This window comes from Piliocolobus tephrosceles, chromosome 9, assembly GCF_002776525.5.
Source record: "Piliocolobus tephrosceles isolate RC106 chromosome 9, ASM277652v3, whole genome shotgun sequence".
Lineage (NCBI taxonomy): Eukaryota > Metazoa > Chordata > Mammalia > Primates > Cercopithecidae > Piliocolobus > Piliocolobus tephrosceles.
In genome coordinates, this window is record NC_045442.1 from 84,425,101 (window position 1) to 84,447,060 (window position 21,960).

The window sequence follows — 21,960 nt, forward strand, 5'->3', positions numbered from 1 at the left end:
GTAAAGTAAAACACTAGAGTCTAATTGTTGTTACTCTAAGTGTGATGGCTTATTAGAAATGCAGAGTCTCGCCCCCCCCGCACCTCACCAAGACCCAGGAGATCAGAATATGCAAGATAATAATCCACAGGTGGTCCCTATGCAAATCTACAGTCTGAGAGGCACTGCTGTAGCTCCTCCTGATCCCATACCCACAAAAGTAGATGATGCACCTACCAGACTCTGCTCTAAAGTCCCTAGGTGAAGACATGTTCCCATCCCCTAAATTAGACTGGAAAAGGCTTCTTCAGAACGGAGCCTTAGTGTCCTGTGAGTCAGGCCAAAGGTCTAATTAGTATCCTGGGGGCCAGCAAATAATTTTTGTTCACCTAGTAAAACACACAAAGCCAAAGATTTTTCTGTTAGACAACTGGAGCTATCACAGCTTTAACATATTATTACTCAATTCAAAATATTTAAAACAGTGCAATTTTAATTAAAGACAATTAAAATAAATTTCATTTGAAATTTTATCAAATAATTTCAGGATATTCCTTGAGAACTGGAGATACGCTTATTTATTCAAATACCAGAGCTTAAATATGCTATACCTTGCATTCCACAAATAAATATGTGAATGGCCCTCCACTCCAATGATAGATCTCTTTATATAAACACACACACACACACACATAGACACATACACACAAATGCAATCAGTGTCACTCAATGGAAACTCAATTATTTAAATGCCACACCTAAGTTAAATTAGGTGCTGAGAATTCAGTACTGAATAAATAAGAATTAATTACAGAGCCTGTCTTCAAGGAGTTCTTGTTCATTCAATCTATAAAAAGTTCTTGCACAGAATAAATATTTTTTTCTTTTCTAATTCTTCCCATAAGGGGCCTGTAAGGCCATGTTACATTGCTCCCATTGGTTAAAATACCAAGAATACTTTTTGTCTGGAGACCCTTCCATTAACTACCTGCAAATAAAATGGTATTACTGTAATCTGAATCTAAAGTGAATGTTGTGAAACAGATTTATTTTAAAACTTTGAGATACAGGTGCTAAAAAATTATTTAAGGCTGGGTGTGGTGGCTCATGCCTACAATTCTAGCACTTTGGGAGGCCGAGGCAGGAGGATCACTTGAGTTCAGGAGTTTGAGACCAGCTGGGGCAATTGGGCGAAACCCTGTCTCTACAAAAATTAGATGGGTATGGTGGCACACACCTGTGGTCCCAGCTACTCGAGAAGCTGAGGTAGGAGAATGGCTTGAGCCTGGGAGGCAGAGGATATAGTGAGCTGAGATCATGCCACTGCAGTCCAGCGTGGTCAACAGAGCCAGACCCTGTGGCAAAAATAAATAAATAAATAAATAAATAAATAAACAAATAAATAAATAAATAAAATGTGAAAGTAAGGCAAAAAGATAAGTGGAATGTCACTTCAATGTCATAAAATAATGACAGGCCATCCCAAAGATTACTTATGTGGGGAAATTGTACTTTATTAAGTTCATTGTTTACTACTGATTAAAAGTCCTAGACTTAATGCAATTACAAGGCAACCTATAGATTTTTGTCCAGCAGTGATACAAATAATTTCTATCTGATAAAGTAACACTAAAGATTATAATTTATTTCTGTCTGATATTAACCAAGTTTTCTTAATCTAATCTAGCATTCTTACTCTAACATTGGTTCAAAATGCCAGTGAAAAACCTAGATCCTCAAACTGCTCTTTGAACTACCTTTGCCATCTTCCTGGTTTATTCACTAATTAATACATTGAGTAAAATGTTTAACCTGGTTTCATTTCAAATTTGTATGAGTCACATTTTTAATTTTTAAAAAACTCTACTTTGACAAGGGGAAGAATATCTTTTTTACATAGGAGGAGGGCTAGGCATAGTGGCTCACACCCTTAATCCCAGCACTTCGGGAGGCTGAGAGGTGGGAAGATCAATTGAGCTCAAGAGTTTGAGGCCAGCCTGGGCAACGCAGTGAGACCTCATCTCTACCAAAAATTAAAAAAAAAAAAAAAAAAAAAGAGAGCCAGGTGTGGTGGCACTCACCTGTAGTCCCAGTTACTTGAGCGGCTAAGGCAGGAGGATTACGAACCCGCGAGATAGAGGCTGCAATAGGCTATGACTGTGCTACACTGTACTCCAGCCTAGGCAACAGAGCAAGACTCTGTCTCAATTAAAAACAAAAACAAAAGGATGGCAGTGGTCTTGTGACTGGTAGTGAGGTAACAGATTTCAGTGAGGAGCCCTCCCTGGAAGCAGACATGAGATCTTAAGGACCTCAGAATTAACTAAGAACCTCTAAGAATGACACCTAAGCTTCTGCCTACCAACTATGTGTTTGAAAAGATACAAAATAGTACAATTTTAATTAAAGACAAAATAAATTTTGTTTCAAATTTTATCAAATAATTTCAAGACACTCCTTGATAACTGGAGACACTCATTACTAATTCAAATACTAGGGTTTAAACATGCTATACCTTGCATTCCACAAATAAATATGTGAATGGCCCTCTACACCAATGACTTATCCTCTTTATGTAAATACACACACATATTAGTAAGATCTCTCTAGTGCACAGATGAATAGACTAAAATTCATATCAAACCATACCAACAGTCAGTTGTTCAGACCTTCCATCAGAACAGCTTTGATCAGAAATGCATGCCTAATCCTAGTATTTTAATAAACAACAGTGCAGCGAGTCACAGATAACCCTACAGAAACACAAGAAATAAACTGGATAAATTTCCCTTTCCTGACATGTTTTCTAGTGTATCTTAAAATAGACAAAACAAAGCAATATTAAAATGATTAACATTTAATTCAATTTTGAGTTGCAGCTACTGTAGTAAATCAGTAATAGGATCATACAAGTCAACATCAACACATGTGTACTGAAATTTTAGATAACCTAGAAAAGTAAACTATATGATAAAAACAAAATCTTCATTTGCAGAAGAAAACTTTTCAGAAAACATAGTGCAAGCTTTTACCATATTTCCCACCTCCCTTCAAGCTTGGCTAAGTAAGCCCCTGCAAGTGCTTCCCCTATAAGCTCCATGTTTTATAATGATTTCTGGACTCATCTCCTCGGGTTGGACCACAAGCAGCTTGAGGACAGAAACTACAACATTTTCATTTTTGAATCTCCAGCCACTAAACTAACACATTGGAGACATGCAAGAAATGTTTGAGGGACTAATTAGTTGATTCCATAAAGAAGGTGTATGTATCACCAGGTAACTGGTGATCCACATCAAGAGCTCTGAGAAGTCACGGAGGTATCACTTGAGTGATAGGCACTCGGTCCCTGAGGGAAAGATTGTGAAAGATATTGAGGGATCAGTGGTCAGGTCCGTAAGACAAAGGTTTCCCTCCAACTCCTGGGGAAGGTGCAATAGTATAGAAAATAGAGAATTAGCCCTGATAAAAGGGAAATCCTTTAAAAAGTATTAGTTATTCTATGATAGAGCACTGAGGATAGAGGAACAAAAGCTCCAATATGAAACAAAGTGATCCCATCTAATCATAAAAAAAAGAAAAACTACAAGTGTTTGGTTTGCTCAGAAAACAAAAGCAAAACACCTTTCCTCAGATGGCAGGGTGACATAATTGGAGAATCAGTGAATACTGTACATATTCTCAAATTCTCAGCCAGGACAGTATTTTCAGTCTATCTCAAACTCTCTCAAAACTGAAACAGGTGCTAACAAAGACTATTTCTTCACAGTGGACTTTGGGTTGGGTGCAAGATGCGAAAACATACAATTTAAAATGACATGCTCAGCACCTTGGGCCTCTGGCAATTCTTAGCACCAGGGGTGGGGCTACCTCTAATTCTTGTGAAAGTTCTATCACACACTACTCCCTGAGACCTATACTAACCTGAAGAGAAGGGAATGAAAGAAGTCTCAAATGTTCAATAGTGACTGACTCTTGCCCTACCTGTAGTCACCCCAGGGATAAGAGTTCTTTCCTCTGAAATCTGTATTTCCTGTGACTAAATTCTCAGTACAAGCTTCTTAGGCTACTAGTAATTATTTGGCAGGTTTTATGCCTTTTAATAATGATTTTTAGTTTTTTATAAAGAATGGTGGTATTGCTTTTTCTGATTATAAACGTAACCATTAAGAAATGTCATTCCATGGTTTCTTAATCATTCTCTGTAGTATGTGAGTGTGAGGGCTGGGGGCTCAGAGGGAAGTAGGGAGAAGTGAAGTGCTGAAATGCCACCTCCAGAGCCACTGACAGTTCGCCCAGTGCAATCAGGCAAAACAAGAAAAATAAAATAAAAGGATTAATATTGGGGAGGAAGAAAGAAAACCGTCTTTATTTGCAAGGTTAAAAGCTTTATATATAATTATACCTCAATAAAGTTGATTTTTAAAAAGCTGCAAAAAGATAATGTACTTCAATTAAAATAAAATACAGAAACACTTGTATAAAGATAATATCAAGTGACTAATGTAAGTTTAAACATTAAAAAATAGTTGCTACCCACCCATCATAGACATGAGAACAAACTGTCACCATCTGTGTTTGCAGCAAGCTCACTAACGATTACTGTGAGCATCCATTGGAACAATGGAAGACTTAACGTTCCAAAGGCACTGGAACCCTATGTCAACAATGCTTCACCCCTTGAAACCCAAGCACTGATGATACAGTTGCCATGAGCTACATTCTGAGTAAATACTTTTTCAATTATTAGAATGGTTCAAGTAAAAGTAATGAATGACTTAAGACATCTTTCCGAAATGACTCTGTTACCTGGATGCCTCTGCTATTAAGGTGCCAAGGCAAACAACCTTATTTCATTCATGATATAAATTGCTTTGGCATATTCCCCCCAACCTCCTGAACCTCGGGTCCATCCGTTTGTCTATCTGTCTGTTTAAACTTCTTTTCTTCCCTCCTTCCTACATTCCTCTCTCTCTCTTTTGGAAGTGTACCAGTAATTACAAGAGGGTGCTTTATTTCAAAATATACAATTCCTGTACCTCCAATCACTGTTATCAAGCAAAAAAGTTCACTGTTTAATGTGTTAGAAGCCAATACTATGGCACTGGGTTTTTAAGAAAAGAAAGACTTTTTTGTAGGTCAACCAACAGGGAGACAGGAGTCTAGCTCAAATCTGTCTCCATGGGGGGCGGAGCAAGATGGCCAAATAGGAACAGCTCCAGTCTCCATCTCCCAGTGCCAGCGACACAGAAGACCGGTGATTTCTGCATTTTCAACTGAGGCACTGGGGTCATCTAACTCGGGAGTGCCGGACAATCGGTGCTGGTCAGCTGCTGCAGCCTGACCAGCGAGAGCTGAAGCAGGGCAAGGCATCGCCTCACCTGGGAAGCGCAAGGGGGAAGGGAGTCCCTTTTCCTAGCCAGGGGAACTGAGACACACAACACCTGGAAAATCGGGTAACTCCCACCCCAATACTGCACTGTAAGCACACCGGCACACCAGGAGAATATATCCCACACCTGGCCGGGAGGGTCCCAAGCCCACGGAGCCTCCCTACTTGCTAACACAGCAGTCTGCGGCAATCTAACCACAAGGCAGCAGCGAGGCTTGGGGAGGGGCGCCTGCCATCGCTGAGGCTTAAGTAGGTAAACAAAGCCGCTGGGAAGCTCGAACTGGGTGCAGCTCACAGCAGCTCAAGGAAACCTGTCTGTCTCTGTAGACTCCGCCTCTGGGGACAGGGCTCAGCTAAAGCAGCAGAGGCCTGTGCAGACGTGAACGACTCTGTCTGACAGCTTTGAAGAGAGCAGTGGATCTCCAACACGGAGGTTGAGATCTGAGAAGGGGCAGACTGCCTGCTCAAGTGGGTCCCTGACCCCTGAGTAGCCTAACTGGGAGACATCCCCCACTAGGGGCAGACTGACACCCCACACCTCACAGGGTGGAATACACCCCTGAGAGGAAGCTTCCAAAGCAAGAATCAGACAGGTGCACTCGCTGTTCAGCAATATTCTATCTTCTGCAATCTCTGCTGCTGATACCCAGGCAAACAGGGTCTGGAGTGGACCTCAAGCAATCTCCAACAGACCTCTAGCTGGGGGTTCTGACTGTCAGAAGGAAAACTATCAAACAGGAAGGACACCTATAACAAAACCCCATCAGTACGTCACCATCATCAAAGACCAGAGACAGATAAAACCACAAAGATGGGGAAAAAGCAGGGCAGAAAAGCTGGAAATTCAAAAAATAAGAGCGCATCTCCCCCTGCAAAGGAGCACAGCCCATCGCCAGCAACGGAACAAAGCTGGTCAGAGAATGATTTTGACGAGATGAGAGAAGAAGGCTTCAGTCCATCAAACCTCTCAGAGCTAAAGGAGGAATTACGTACCCAGCGCAAAGAAACTAAAAATCTTGAAAAAAGAGTGGAAGAATTGACAGCTAAACTAATTAATGCAGAGAAGGTCATAAACGAAATGACAGAGATGAAAACCATGACACGAGAAATACGTGACAAATGCACAAGCTTCAGTAACCGACTCGATCAACTGGAAGAAAGAGTATCAGCGATTGAGGATCAAATGAATGAAATGAAGCGAGAAGAGAAACCAAAAGAAAAAAGAAGAAAAAGAAATGAACAAAGCCTGCAAGAAGTATGGGATTATGTAAAAAGACCAAATCTACGTCTGATTGGGGTGCCTGAAAGTGAGGGGGAAAATGGAACCAAATTGGAAAACACTCTTCAGGATGTCATCCAGGAGAACTTCCCCAACCTAGCAGCACAGGCCAGCATTCAAATTCAGGAAATACAGAGAACGCCACAAAGATACTCTTCGCAAAGAGCAACTCCAAGACACATCATTGCCAGATTCACCAAAGTTGAAATGAAGGAAAAAATCTTAAGGGCAGCCAGAGAGAAAGGTCGGGTTACCCACAAAGGGAAGCCCATCAGACTGACAGCAGATCTCTCGGCAGAAACTCTACAAGCCAGAAGAGAGTGGGGGCCAATATTCAAAGTTCTTAAAGAAAAGAATTTTCAACCCAGAATTTCATATCCAGCCAAACTAAGTTTCATAAGTGAAGGAGAAATAAAATTCTTTACAGATAAGCAAATGCTTAGAGATTTTGTCACCACCAGGCCTGCCTTACAAGAGACCCTGAAGGAAGCCCTAAACATGGAAAGGAACAACCGGTACCAGCCATTGCAAAAGCATGCCAAAATGTAAAGACCATCGAGGCTAGGAAGAAACTGCATCAACTAATGAGCAAAATAACCAGTTAATATCATAATGGCAGGATCAAGTTCACACAGAACAATATTAACCTTAAATGTAAATGGACTAAATGCTCCAATTAAAAGACACAGACTGGCAAACTGGATAAAGAGTCAAGACCCATCAGTCTGCTGTCTTCAGGAGACCCATCTCACATGCAGAGACATACATAGGCTCAAAATAAAAGGATGGAGGAAGATCTACCAAGCAAATGGAGAACAAAAAAAAGCAGGGGTTGCAATCCTAGTCTCTGATAAAACAGACTTTAAACCATCAAAGATCAAAAGAGACAAAGAAGGCCATTACATAATGGTAAAGGGATCAATTCAACAGGAAGAGCTAACTATCCTAAATATATATGCACCCAATACAGGAGCACCCAGATTCATAAAGCAAGTCCTTAGAGACCTACAAAGAGACATAGACTCCCACAAAATATTAATGGGAGACTTTAACACTCCACTGTCAATATTAGATCAACAATACAGAAAGTTAACAAGGATATCCAGGACTTGAACTCAGCTCTGCACCAAGCGGACCTAATAGACATCTACAGAACTCTCCACCACAAATCAACAGAGTATACATTTTTCTCAGCACCACATCGCACTTATTCCAAAATTGACCACATAGTTGGAAATAAAGCACTCCTCAACAAATGGAAAAGAACAGAAATCACAACAAATTGTCTCTCAGACCACAGTGCAATCAAATTAGAACTCAGAACTGCACAGTTACATGGAAACTGAACAACCTGCTCCTGAATGACTACTGGGTAAATAACAAAATGAAAGCAGAAATAAAGATGCTCTTTGAAACCAATGAGAACAAAGACACAACGTACCAGAATCTCTGGGATACACTTAAAGCAGTGTGTAGAGGGAAATTTACAGTAGTAAATGTCCATTTAAGGGAAAGCAGGAAAGATCTAAAATCAACAACCTAACATCACAATTAAAATAACTAGAGAAGCAAGAGCAAACACATTCAAAAGCTAGCAGAAGGCAGGAAATAACTAATATCAGAGCAGAACTGAAGGAGATAGAGACACACACACACACACACACACACACACACAAAAGCCCTTCAAAAAAATCAATGAATCCAGGAGCTGATTTTTTGAAAAGATCAACAAAACTGATGGACCACCAGCAAGACTAATAAAGAAGAAAAGAGATAAGAACCAAATAGATGCAATAAAAAATGATAAAGGAGCTATCACCACTGATGCCACAGAAATACAAACTACCCTCAGAGAATACTATAAACACCTCAATGCAAATAAATGACAAAATCTAGAAGAAATGGATAAATTCCTGGACACATACACCCTCCCAAGACTAAATCAGGAAGAAGTTGAATCTTTGAATAGACCAGTAATAGGCTCTGAAATTGAGGCAGTAATTAATAGCCTGCCAACCAAAAAAAGTCCAGGACCAGATGGATTCACAGCCAAATTTTACCAGAGGTAAAAAGAGGAGCTGGTACCATCCTTCCGAAATTATTCCAATCAATAAAAAAAGAGGGAACCCTCCCTAACTCATTTTATGAGGCCGGCATCATCCTGATACCAAAGCCTGGCAGAGACACAACAAAAAAAAAGAGAATTTTAGACCAATATCCCTGATGAACATCCACGCGAAAATTCTTAGTACTGGCAAACTGAATCCAGCAGCACATCAAAAACCTTATCCACCACGATCAAGTCAGCTTCATCCCTAGGATGCAAGCCTAGTTCAACAAATGCAAATCAAGAAACATAATCCAGCATATAAACAGAACCAAAGACAAAAACCACATGATTATCTCAATAGATGCAGAAAAGGCCTTCAACAAAATTCAACAGCCCTTCATGCTAAAAATTCTCAATAAACTAAGTACTGATGTAACGTATCTCCAAATAATAAGAGCTATTTATGACAAACCCGCAGCCAATATCATACTGAATAGGCAAAAACTGGAAGCATTCTCTTCGAAAACTGGCACAAGACAGGAATGTCCTCTCTCACCACTCCTATTCAACATAGTGTTGGAAGTTCTGGTCAGGGCAATCAGGCAAGAGAAAGAAATAAAGGGTATTCAGTTAGGAAAAGTAGAAGTCAGATTGTCCCTGTTTGCAGATGACATGATTGTATATTTAGAAAACTCCATCGTCTCAGCCCCAAATCTCCTTAAGCTGATAAGAAACTTCAGCAAAGTCTCAGAATACAAAATCAATGTGCAAAAATCACAAGCATTCCTGTACACCAATAACAGACAAACAGCCAGATCATGAGTGAACTCCCATTCGCAATTCCTACAAAGAGAATAACATACCTAGGAATTCAACTTACAAAGGATGTGAAGGACCTCTTTAAGGAGAACTACAAACCACTGCTCAACAAAACAAAAGCAGACACAAACAAATGGAAGAATGTTCCATGCTAATGGATAGGAAGAATCGATATCATGAAAATGGCCATACTGCCCAAGGTAATTTATAGATTCAATGCCATTCCCATTAAGCTACCAATGACTTTCTTCACAGAATTGGAAAAAACTGCTTTAAAGTTCACATGGAACCAAAAAAGAAATATAGACCAATGGAACAGAACAGAGGCCTCAGAAATAACACCACACATCTACAACCATCTGATCTTTGACAAATCTGACAAAAACAAGAAATTGGGAAAGGATTCTGTATTTAATAAATGGTGCTGGGAAAACTGGCTAGCCATGTGTAGAAAGCTGAAACTGAATTCCTTCCTTATACCTTATATAAATATTAATTCAAGATAGATTAAAGACTTAAATGTTAGATCCAAAACCATAAAAACCCTAGAAGAAAACCTAGGCAATACCATTCAGGACATAGGCATAGGCAAAGACTTCATGTCTAAAACACCAAAAGTAATGGCAACGAAAGCCAAAATTGACAAATGGGATCTAATTAAACTAAAGAGCTTCTGCACAGCAAAAGAAACTACCATCAGAGTGAACAGGAAACCCACAGAATGGGAGAAAATTTTTGCAACCTACTCATCTGACAAAGGGCTAATATCCAGAATCTACAAAGAACTTAAACAAGTTTTCAAGAAAAACAAACAACCCCATAAAAAGTGGGTGAAGGCTATGAGCAGACACTTCTCAAAAGAAGACATTTATGCCACCAACAGACACATGAAAAAATGCTCCTCATCACTGGTCATCAGAGAAATGCAAATCAAAACCGCAATGAGATACCATCTCACACCAGTTAGAATAGCGATCATTAAAATGTCAGGAAACAACAGGTGCTGGAGAGAATGTGGTGATTCCTCAAGGATCTAGGACTAGAAATACCATTTGACCCAGCAATCCCATTACTGGGTATATACCCAAAGGATTATAAATCATGCTGCTATAAAGACACATGCACATGTATGTTTATTGCAACACTATTCACAATAGCAAAGACTTGGAACCAACCCAAATGTCCATCAATGATAGACTGGATTAAGAAAATGTGGTACATATACATCGTGGAATACTATGCAGCCATAAAAATGGATGAGTTCATGCCCTTTGCAGGGACATGAATGAAGCTGGAAACCATCATTGTGAGCAAACTATCACAACGACAGAAAACCAAACACCACATGTTCTCACTCATAGGTGGGAACTGAACAATGAGAACACTTGGACATAGGGCAGCGAACATCACACACCAGGGCCTGTCATGGGGTGGGGGTCTAGGGGAGGGATAGCATTAGGAGGTATGCCTTATGTAAATGACGAGTTAATGGGCACAGTAAACCAACATGGCACATGTATACCTATGTAACAAACCTGCACATTGTGCACACATACCCTAGAACTTAAAGTAAAATAAAAAAAAAAAAAGTAAAAGAAACAAAATAAAATAAAGTTAGCAAAATATCTAAATTGACACCTCCTAAAAGAAGTTATAATGGTGGCAAATAAGCATATGAAAAGATGCTTAGCATCATATGTCCTTATTGGAATTGCAAACTAAAACAACAATGAGACAATACTATATACCTATTAGAATGGCTAAAAAGCAAAAAACTGACAATAGCAAATGATGGTGAATATATGGAGCAACAGGAACACTCATTCATTGTCAGTGGGAATGCAAAATGGTACGGCCACTTTAAAGACACCTTAAGCAAATTCCTTCAAAGCTACACATAGTATTGCCATACTATCCAGCAACTGTACTCCTAGGTATTCACCTAATTAATCTGAAAACTTACATTCACAAAAAACTTGCATTCAAATGTGTATAGCTGCTTAATTCATAATCACACAAAACTGGAAGCAACCAAGATGTACTTCCTAATTTGAACAAACTGTGATGTGTCCACTGTGGAGACAGAAGTTACTCCATTTTGGATGCTAATCCACTACTCTGACTTCTGATGAACCCCAGTCCTGGAAACGCCTCCTGATTCCTACCTTATTTCCTATCCATAGTGTAAGAACATGTGGACCTTGATGTTATCACACAAATTATAGGCTACGATACATAGAGAAATCTTGCCTGTTCTGGAGGGTTGTCTTTACTTGCCTATGGAGCATATATACACTCTTTCCGCATGGTATATAAACCCTGAGTCAGGGGAGTAATGGTGTGAACATCTGCCTCTCTTAAAAGAACACATTTCTGCCCAAGAACACATTTGTCTCCATAAGTTCCCCCTAAAAATCACCCTCTGCCAATAAACTAGATATGCCTGCCTCATTCTTTGATTTCTTGGCTCCTTCTGTATTTGGGGGTTATTTTGCATATATGGCCCTTTCAAGGAGCATCTATCTATATAATGATAAACAATAAGCTATCAAGCTATAATAAAATATGGAGAAAGCTTAAATCAATGTTTCTAAAGAAAATAAGCCAATTTGAAAGGCTGCATACTATATAATTCCAACTATATGACACTGTAGGAAAAGCAAAGCTTTTGAGACAGCGAAAAGATCAGTGGTTAGCAGGGGTCCAGGGGTTGAGCTGGAATAATGAATAGATGAAGCACAGAAGACCTTTAGGGCAATGAAACTATTTTGTATGATACTATAATTGTGGATACATGACATTATACATTTGTCAAAACCCATAGAAATGTACAATATAACTAGTGAACCTTAATGTAAACTAGAGACTTCAGTTAATACTAATCTATGGATATTGGTTTATTAACTATAACAAATGTACCAAACAAAAGCAACATATTAACAATAGGGAAAACCATGGGGCTGAGGGGGTATACGGTAACTTTCTGTACTATCTGCTCAATTTTTTATAAATCTAAAACTGTTCTAAAAGTAGTCTATAAAATAAGATTTTTAAGAGTGAAGAGAACAAGAATTTAAAAAGATAATTGTCTAAAGCAAAAATAATGACAATTACATGGTGGAGTTTATAAGATATGCAGATGTAAAATGTATGGCAATCATAACACAAAGTATGGGTGGGAAATAATGGAAGCATACTGCTGTAAGGTATATATATTATACTATATGTGAAATGATATATTATTTGAAGGTAGACTGTGACAAACTTATAGAGCCTAGAGTAACCACTAACAAAAAGAATAAAAAGAAGGAGAAGAAGCATGGAGGAGAAAAAGCAGAAGCTTTTCTCTGAAAAGGGCAGCATGGAGATAAAATGGAGTAAAAAATTGAGTAAGTAAAGCAAGCCTCATTTAAACCAAAAGAGTATAGGAAAAGAAGAGAATAGATTATAGCACAGGTAAGGCAAGTGCAAACCTGGCAAGATAACAGATTACAATCTAATCATATCAATAATTATATTAAATGTAAATGGTCTAGCCATCCAAATTAAAAGTCAGGAAAGTCAGGGTTTATCTGACAGGATTTGAAAAGTGAGATCCAGTTATATACTGTCTACAAGAAACCCACCTTACCTATAAAGACATGATAAATTTAAAAAATGCAAAAAAGATAATCCATGTAAACACCGATCAAAAGAAAGATAGAATGGCCATATTTACATCGACAGCATAGACTTTAAAAAATGATAAACATTTTCAGAAATAAAAAGGGGCATTACATAATACGTAAGAATTCTAAATGTGTGTGTATCCAACAACATAGCTTCCAAAGTGATAAAATGAAAACTGAAATGAAAAAACAGAAAAATCTACAACAATGTTGGAGACAAGTAGACAGATAGTAAGGACAGAAAACCTAAACAACACTATGAAGCAATTTGGCCTAACTTTTATAGGGCATCCCAGCCAACAACAAAATAAGTATTAAAGTAGACATGGAACATTCACAAGGATAGTCCATATTCCGGGTCTAAAAACAAACCATAAAACATTAAACTGAAATACAAAATATGTTTTTTAAAATGGAATTAAAATATAAATCAAAGAAATACATCTTTAAAATTCTCAAATATTTGGAAATTAAACAATATATTTCTAAATAACTCCAAATTCAAAGAAGTGACAAATGAAACTATACAATATTCTGAATTGAATGAAGGTAAAAATACAACATCAAAATTCGTGGATGCAGCTAAAATAGTGCTGATAGAGAAATTTATAGCATTAAATATTTATATTAGGAAACAATAGAGGCCTCAAATGAGTAATCTAAGGTCCTACTTTAAGAAATTAAAAAAGAAATTAAATCCAAGGCAAGCAAAAAGAAGGAAATAATAAAGAGCAAAAAAATCAATGAAGTGGAAAACAAAAAAACAACAGAGAAAAATCAATGAAATCCAAAACAGGTCCGTGAAAAGATTTAAAGAAAAATTACTAACCTCTAGACCCTCAATGTCCAGTAGAACTTTGTAGAATGATGAAAACATTCTATTTAGCAGCACCCTCCAATATGGAAGCCACTTGTGACTACTGATCACTTAAAATGTGGCCAGTGTGACTGAGGAACTCAATTTTCAATGTAATTTTATTGAAATTAATTTACATTTAAATAGACACATGTGACTAGGGATAACTATTGAGCAGTGCAGCTCTGGACTGACTATTGAAAGAAAGGAAGGGGTGAGAAGGAAAGAGGAAGAGATAGAGGAGGGAGAGAAAAAGGGAGGCAGAGAAGATGGAATACACAAATAACCAAAATCAGAAATGAAATGAAAAAGAGGACTTCACTACAGATCCTAATGTTAATGCCATTAAAAGGATAATAAGAAAGTATTACAAACAACTATATGCCAAAGTTGATAACATAGATGAAAGGAACTAATTCCTTGAAAGATCCAAAGTATTAAAGTTCACTCAAAAAGAACTGAGTAGCACATAAAATCTGAATAGCCATATATAGTTTTAAAACTTGAGTCAATGGTATAAAACTAACACAAGGAAACTTTAGGCCCAGACACCTCCCTGTTGAACTCTACCAAACCTTTAAGGAAGAATAACACTCCTATACAAAATGGTCCAGAAAATAGAAAAGGGAACACTCCCAAGTAATTTATGAGACCACCATTAACCTTGATACCAAAATTAAGAATATTACAGACCAGTATCTTTATAGACCAATATCTCTCATGAATATATATGCAAAAAAAAACCCTTAACAAAATATTATCAAATAGAATAGATTTATTTCTCCATTTATTTGGTTTTCTTTCCCTCTTCAATGTTTTATAGTTTTTAGTATTCAAATATTACAGAACTTCATTATATTTATCCCTCAGTTTTTCATGTTTTTGACACTATTGTCAATTGTGTTTTTAAGTTTTAATTTCCAGTTGTTCATTGCCAGTGATAAATACAATTGATTTTTGTATATTGGCCTCACATCCTGTGTCTTTGCCAAAGTCATGTTATTTCTAGTAGCTTTTTTGTAGATTCCTCAGGTTCCTACATAAACAATCATGTTGTCTGCAAATAAAGACAATTTTATTTCTTCCTTTTTAATCTGTGTAGTACGCTTATATCTTTCCCTTCCTTTATTTCACTAACTAGGACCTCCCTATAATGAATAGAAGTTATGAATGGAATATCCAATGTGGTGCTGGTATAAGAATAGACATATACCTCAGCAGGAAAGAACAGAGAGATTAGAAATAGTTCACACATAGTAACAATTGATTTAGGAGGGAAAGGTGTCAAGATAATATAATGGGGATAGGATAGTGCTTTCAACAAGTGTGTTGGGAAAATGAGACATCCACACACAGAATTATAAACTTCACCCCATACTCACATTATGTACAAAATCAACTCAAAATAGATGACAGACCTAAATGCAAACTCTAAACCTATAAAACTTCTAGATGAAAACTTAGGGGAAAACTTTGGTGACACTGGATTAAACAAAGATTTCTTAAGACACTAAGCACAAACCACAAAAGAAATAATTGATAACTCGACTTCAAAATAATTAAAATCTTCTGCTCTTCAGAAGATAGCATTAAGAAAGTGCAAAGTCAAGCCCCAGTCTAGGAGAAGGTATTTGCAAAACACACATCTGAGGAAGGACTTATGTCCTAAATATATAGACTCTTATAACTCAAAAAGAGGATGACCCAATTTTAAATAGTCGAAAGATGTGAACAGATACTTCACCAAAGAAGAAACATAGATGGCAAATAAATACATGAAAAGATGTATTTTCATGAACTGGCCAACACAAAAATGCAAAGGAAAACCATAACGAAATACTACTACATACCTACTAGAAATGCTAAAATCAAGCACACAAACACAATCCAATACAAAGTGGTTCTGGTGAAGATGTGGAGCAAATGGACTCTCATGCATTGCTGCTGGGATCACTATTTATCATCCTGCTTTACTTTTCCCCAAAGCACTTTTCATTACCTTAAAGTTTGCTTACCTATGTAAGTCCATATGCATCTTTTCACATGTTTATTGTCTACCTCCCCAATATAAGTACTATGAGGCTGGCAACTTGGTCTGCCCTGTCATCACTGTGTCATTCTGGCACCAAGAACAGTGTCTGGCAACCTTTACCTATTTGCTAAAAGTTGAGGAAGGAGTGTAAAGAAAAGATACTAAGATACTAAGATAAGTGAATGTACAAAGGCAAGGAACCCAGTCACAGCAGTCTACAGAAGGGCAACCTACGGGTGTACGAGAAAATTAATTTAGACCACCAGGAAGCTGCATGGTGTAATGCATGATTCCCAATTTCTGCTGCACATTAGAATTAGCTGGAGAGCTTTGCAAAATCCCAATTCCAGGCCACACCAGACAACAAAATCAGCATCTCTGAGAATGGAACACTAGCACTGGTAATTTTTTTTTCTTTTTCTTTTTAGACGGAGTCTCGCTCTGTTGCCAGGCTGCGGTGCAGTGGCGTGATCTTGGCTCACTACAACCTCCACCTCCCAGCTTCCAGTGATTCTTCTGCCTCAGCCTCCCAAGTAGCTGGAACTACATGTGCATGCCACCACGCCCAGCTAATTTTTGTATTTTTAGTAGAGATGGGGTTTCACCATGTTAGCCAGGATGGTCTCGATCTCCTGACCTCGTGATCCACCTGCCTTGGCCTCCCAAAGTGCTGGGATTACAGGCATGAGCCACCGCGCCCAGCCAAGCACTTGTAATTTTAAAGTTCCCCAGGTGATCCCAGTGTGCACTCAAAGTTGAGAATCACTGAGAAAATGGAACCTAGACCTTGGAAATATACACAACTGAGTGTGCAAGCTACTTAACCTCCCTTAGCCTCAAAATTCTCATCTACAAAACGGGAATTATATGTACCTCCCAGAGTTGCTGAAATATTGAGGTTCCATATAAAGCTCTTGGGAAATGTAAGTTCTCATCCCCAGGGGAAACTTGATCAAATCTTCATAGCTTAGTGTAAGAAATGCTAATTCTATCAGCAATTCACATTTTTTGTTGTTACCTGATTATCATATTGAACATTTACATTGGAGAAATTCAGAAATGCTCATTTTTCCACTTTCCTGGTGGTAAGATATTGCCTGAAGCTATGTTTAAATTTTCAAGAGTAAATAAACTATGGCGGGAAATCTAGCTGACTATGCCAGTGATTCTCAAACCTAGCTGTACATTAGAATCACCTGAGAAATTTTTTTAAAGAAACACACCAATGTCCAGACCTCACCCAGGCTAAATTAAATCAGAATCCCTGGGGTGGCTCCAGAACATCAGTATGTTTTTAAAAAGCTGATTGAAAGGTAATTGTAAAACACAGTCAGGGCTTAAAAGCACTGATTTGCACTAATGATATCCCATGCTAACTGCACATCACAGTCACTTGGGGAGCTCTTAAAAAAGTTGATTGATTCCAGAACCCTGCTGAGACTTACTGATTCAGAATCTGTGGAAGTGGAGCCTGTCATTCTGCAAATCTTCATAAAGCTCCCACTGGTGATTCTGATGCAAACTCACTGAGAATTACTACTTTTTATCATACATTTACTCTACGTGTTGCATATCAGCAAAGATCACTTAGAACTTTCACTGGTCTCAAATGCCAAGCCTGCCAGTCACTTTTAATCAGTAACTGACACAACACATCATAGTAACTCCAAAGACTTTACAGATCTTTTCAGAACACTTTTATGTCCAGCCCACTGACCCACATCACCTACCGTATACTGTGCCCAATACTGGCCATGCAGTCCATTGGCCTTTCTAACCAAATTCCTCTAAATGGGCTGCTGATCTGGGAAAAGCAACATGGAATCACATTACTCTCCAAGCCTTATTCCCCTTTGCTAAGTGGTATGCAATGCCAGGATGAATGAAATGAACTCTATTGGTCAAATGAGTCTGAATGAAATTTGAGTTGTTTTCTGCTCCTAGAAGCAAACTGTTATCTATTTGTTTCCCTCAGAGAGATAAACTCAGAGGAAACAGGAGTGATCCCTGAGGTGGGAATAATATAGTGGGCTGCAATTTTAAAACTCTGCTTAGACACAATAACAGGACATTTGGAGTATTATTTTGATCAAACCAATCAGTATATACTGCTCCATGGTAGTACTAGCAAGCAGGTGATAATAGTGGCATTTAAACAACCAGGCACTCTATTAGGCATATTGAATATATTAACTCATGTGATTCTCAATTGCAATGATAATAGCCCTATCAGGCAGGTACTATTATTATTTCCATTTTGTCAAAAAAGAAACAAAGGCACACAGAAGTTAGATGATTTACCCAAAGTCCCATAGCTACTAAGTGGCAGTTTTCTGAAACCAGGCATTCTGGCTTTGGAGTCCAGCATGTTAAGTACTCCACTGCAATGCAGATGAGTGATGGTGAAGCAGTTTAAAAAAAAAAAAAAAATTGCTGTCTGCAGTAGAAACTGGAGGTCAGGGTACGTGTACCTTGGGCAAATTACTTAACCTCTTGGAGCCTAATTTTGCATCTGAAAAATCAGTAAAATAATTGTACCTGCCTTGTAGAGTTGAGGTGACGATTAAACAAGATTATGCATGTGATGTGCTTAAAAAAGTGCTTGGCACTTTCAAGAGCTTACTGTCAGCCATTATTGTTATTTGTATTTTAATACAGCTCAAATGGTCAGGGAGAAATGAAAACCTATCAAATTGAAAATTTTCCTGCTGATCTTAGATTTGTAGATTCTATAGATTACTAGTGCATCAGATCTAATATGAAATGCAGTCATAAAAGATTTTCACAAAAACTTAAGGACTGTCACTGTGACAAACCTCAGCCCAAACAGTCCAGGACAATGCCTCTAAAAAGCAAACACCCTCAATTATCACGCTGTGTACATGTAACCGCAACAGGAATCAGACTTCTGAGTAGCTGCAAACTGTAGTTCTCTGTGATTGGAGAACATGCCCCAGAACAGTCTGTCGGGTAGTAATTGCCAGCCCTCCTCAGTCACATATGTATAAACAGAAAAGAAAAACAAAATGAGGGCTCAAATAAAAAGCGTTAACATTCATCAAATGCCTGATACGCTATTAAATGTTTTTCATGCATTACCTTATTTAATCCTCACAACACCCTTCCGAAGTTGAACACGATACAACTACACTGGTTTGTATCACTTTAAATGCATGACTACACATCTCAAATGGGCCCTCAGCACTGCCTGGGAATTCAACTTTATTTCTCTAGTAAGTTCACTTTCACCCTCTCTAGCACTCTGTCACATGTCTCTCCTCCAAGTTCCCACACCTTTCCTCTCCCCTGCTGCCCTCCCTCTCAGCTGATGGACGACTGTACCAATAGACTCTCTTCCCACCACCCACCGTATCTGCACCTGTTGTCTCAGCTTCCCTTCTAGTTGCAACAGAGGAAGTGTCGCTGCTCATTTCAAAACCAACTACTCACTTGCATAGGGTCTCCTCCTCTCTCAGGTATTCAACAGCTACCCTCTACAATGTTCCCCTCTTTCATCTGCAGCAGTTTTTCCTTTCTATGAGTTTAATCACATTGCCATATAAACATTCTGCTTTCTTCTCTCTTGTAAAACCTCTACCCAACTTTAATGCCCCTCTTTTCCATTAAAGTTATTCTTGTCAAAATGATTAAAATCCTCCTAATTACCAAATTCATCTTACACAGTAACATTCAACATGGTTGACCACTACCTCCCTCCCTTTTTTGGCTTCCCTTCTTCTTTGTGTACACTATTAAACTAGATGTCTTCACCAGTCCCATATATTTTAAATACTATGTACAGTATATGATGCCCATTTCAAAGATTACCTCTAGCCCGACATCCTCCAGGACTTCAGATTTAAATTTCTAAAAAGTATATTTGATATCTCAACCCAAATATCTACTAGATGATTTATGTGTGTATATTTCACCACACTAAAAAAAAAAAAAAAACTACCAGGTGACTGATAAATGGAGACAAGGTGAATAGGTAATGTGAAAAATCAAATGTGCTAAATGTTCATGGCACCTGTAGGTGGTAGGTGGTCAGAGCCCTCTGTAAAATTCTCCCCAGCTTATGCTTATGTCTAGTAAGTTTTATTGGGAAAAACCTACTGGGCATCTTAAACTTAACACATTCAAAACGTAAGTACTGATTCCACAACTTCCAAAAATGAAACCTACCCCATCCTACAGTTTTCCTTGAATCAAGGCTAGCATATGAGGGCCTTGCCTATCACATTCAATGATATTCAGAGCTTCTGGAACAGCGTCTGGCACACAGGCGGCGTTCAAAATAGCTGCTGAATGGATTGATGAATTCATGTTATTTATTTCTAGGTCTCTTTACCTCCACCGGCCCTTGAGTCATTGGGAAGTTCTTGGCTGTCTTAGCGCCTGATGACGGCTTCTTACTAATCATACCACACTGCTGCTCCTCAGGGAGTTGGTGGCCTTCCCCTGCCACAGAGCCACAGGGTTCCTGTCCCAGTCCCGTCACGCATAGGCGCCCCAACACGCGTCACAGTGCAGCTGGCATCACATGGCCAGGATCGGGTCCTGCCCTCGGGCTGCAGCGACACTACCTCACAGCCCAGACCCACCCGGGCAGCCTCTCGGGGCCACAGCTCACACCTTGGGTCGCCTGCACATCAACGGTATCTTCACGCCCGCCCTCCCACAGCCCAGCGCGGCGGCCTCCGGCACGCCCCCTGCCCACCTGGGCCCCAGTCACCTTTCCTCACCTGGGCCTGCGGAGCCGCCCCAACTGCCCCGCTGCAACTCTAGCAGCCTCGCCAGTTGGGTCCAAGGCGAGCCCGCCGGCCTTCGTCGCTGTCCAATCCCACCTGCGCCCGCGAGCCTGCGCACTGGAGCCTCTCCCTGCGCTGGGGCCCTCTGCCTGCCAAGCAGGGACAGACAGAGCCTGCCTCTACCGGTCTTCCAAGGCACTCAGAACCTGTGGGGGACGCCGCTGTAAATTCCCTGCGGGCCCTGTGCACCACCCTGTGCGCATCCCCCTCTCCCAGGCCAGGCTGATAATGCCAACAGCTGTCTGAGCCATGCTTATATCCTGAACCACTGAGGACTGTGTTCTCCAGGAATGCTCACCTGACCCACACCTGCCCTCTAAAACCCTACTGAGTCCTCAGAGGGCTGGGGTGGGGGTCCCTTTGTAGTATCAGAGCAGGGCAGATAGGCTATTGCAAAAGGAGTCAGAGCCTGTGCCAGAATATGAGGTCAGTTGGCTACTAGGTCAGTTAAGACAACTTCAGCAAGGGTGGTCAGTGTAGAGGGAATTCAATCGTAGACGTTGCCTGAAAACAGGAAGCCAGGATCTTTTTATCTTGACCAACACACCTCTATTCATTGGTCCTGACCAGAGCCACTTTGGTGAATCCAATTACCCTGAAGGTGTGACAAGACCTGCCTCACTTATCCCCCAGCCTTCAATGCTGGTCCCACAGGGAGCCATATGCTTGAGCTGAACTGCAGTTAAGCAGCGACAGCCACCCTCTGTCCAGGCTCTGAGGCCAGCTTCCTGCTCCGTAGTCACTGACAGTGAGTCTCTACAGAGACTTTTTCTTTCTGCATCAGCCAAGGTACCCTGCAAGCAACATATGCCATTGCCATATGTCTTTGTTTGTGTTGCTACAAAGCAATACCTGAGCCTGGGTAATTATAAAGAAAAGAGGTTTGTTTGTTTCACAGTTCTGCAGGCTGTACAAGAAACATGGCACCACCATCTGCTTTTGATGAAGGCCTCAGGAAGCTTCCATTCATGGCAGAAGACAAAGGAGAACCAACATGTGCAAGACAGAGGAAGAGAGAGAGGTGGGAGGTGCCTGGCTCTTTTCCACGACCAGTTCTCATGGGAACAAAGAGTA

The 21,960-nt window shown here is 39.5% G+C and overlaps 1 protein-coding gene across 38 annotated transcripts in view; it reads right to left on the minus strand.

Moving 5' to 3' along the window:
- Positions 1–20,926, minus strand: part of PTPN20 (protein tyrosine phosphatase non-receptor type 20) — a 92,361-nt gene extending 71,435 nt beyond the window's left edge. For 12 of the 38 annotated variants that reach the window (XM_023230180.1, XM_026446810.1, XM_026446807.1 and 9 more), the window contains exon 1: positions 20,492–20,612. In XM_023230180.1, the coding sequence (XP_023085948.1) occupies positions 20,492–20,498 (7 nt within the window). In that variant the 5' untranslated portion in view covers positions 20,499–20,612. Of the gene's footprint in view, positions 1–216; positions 369–20,491; positions 20,613–20,820 lie in introns of those variants that run through there. The other 26 variants (XM_026446802.1, XM_026446801.1, XM_026446789.1 and 23 more) reach the window with 9 other exon arrangements.
- Between the last annotated feature and the right edge of the window lie 1,034 nt (positions 20,927–21,960).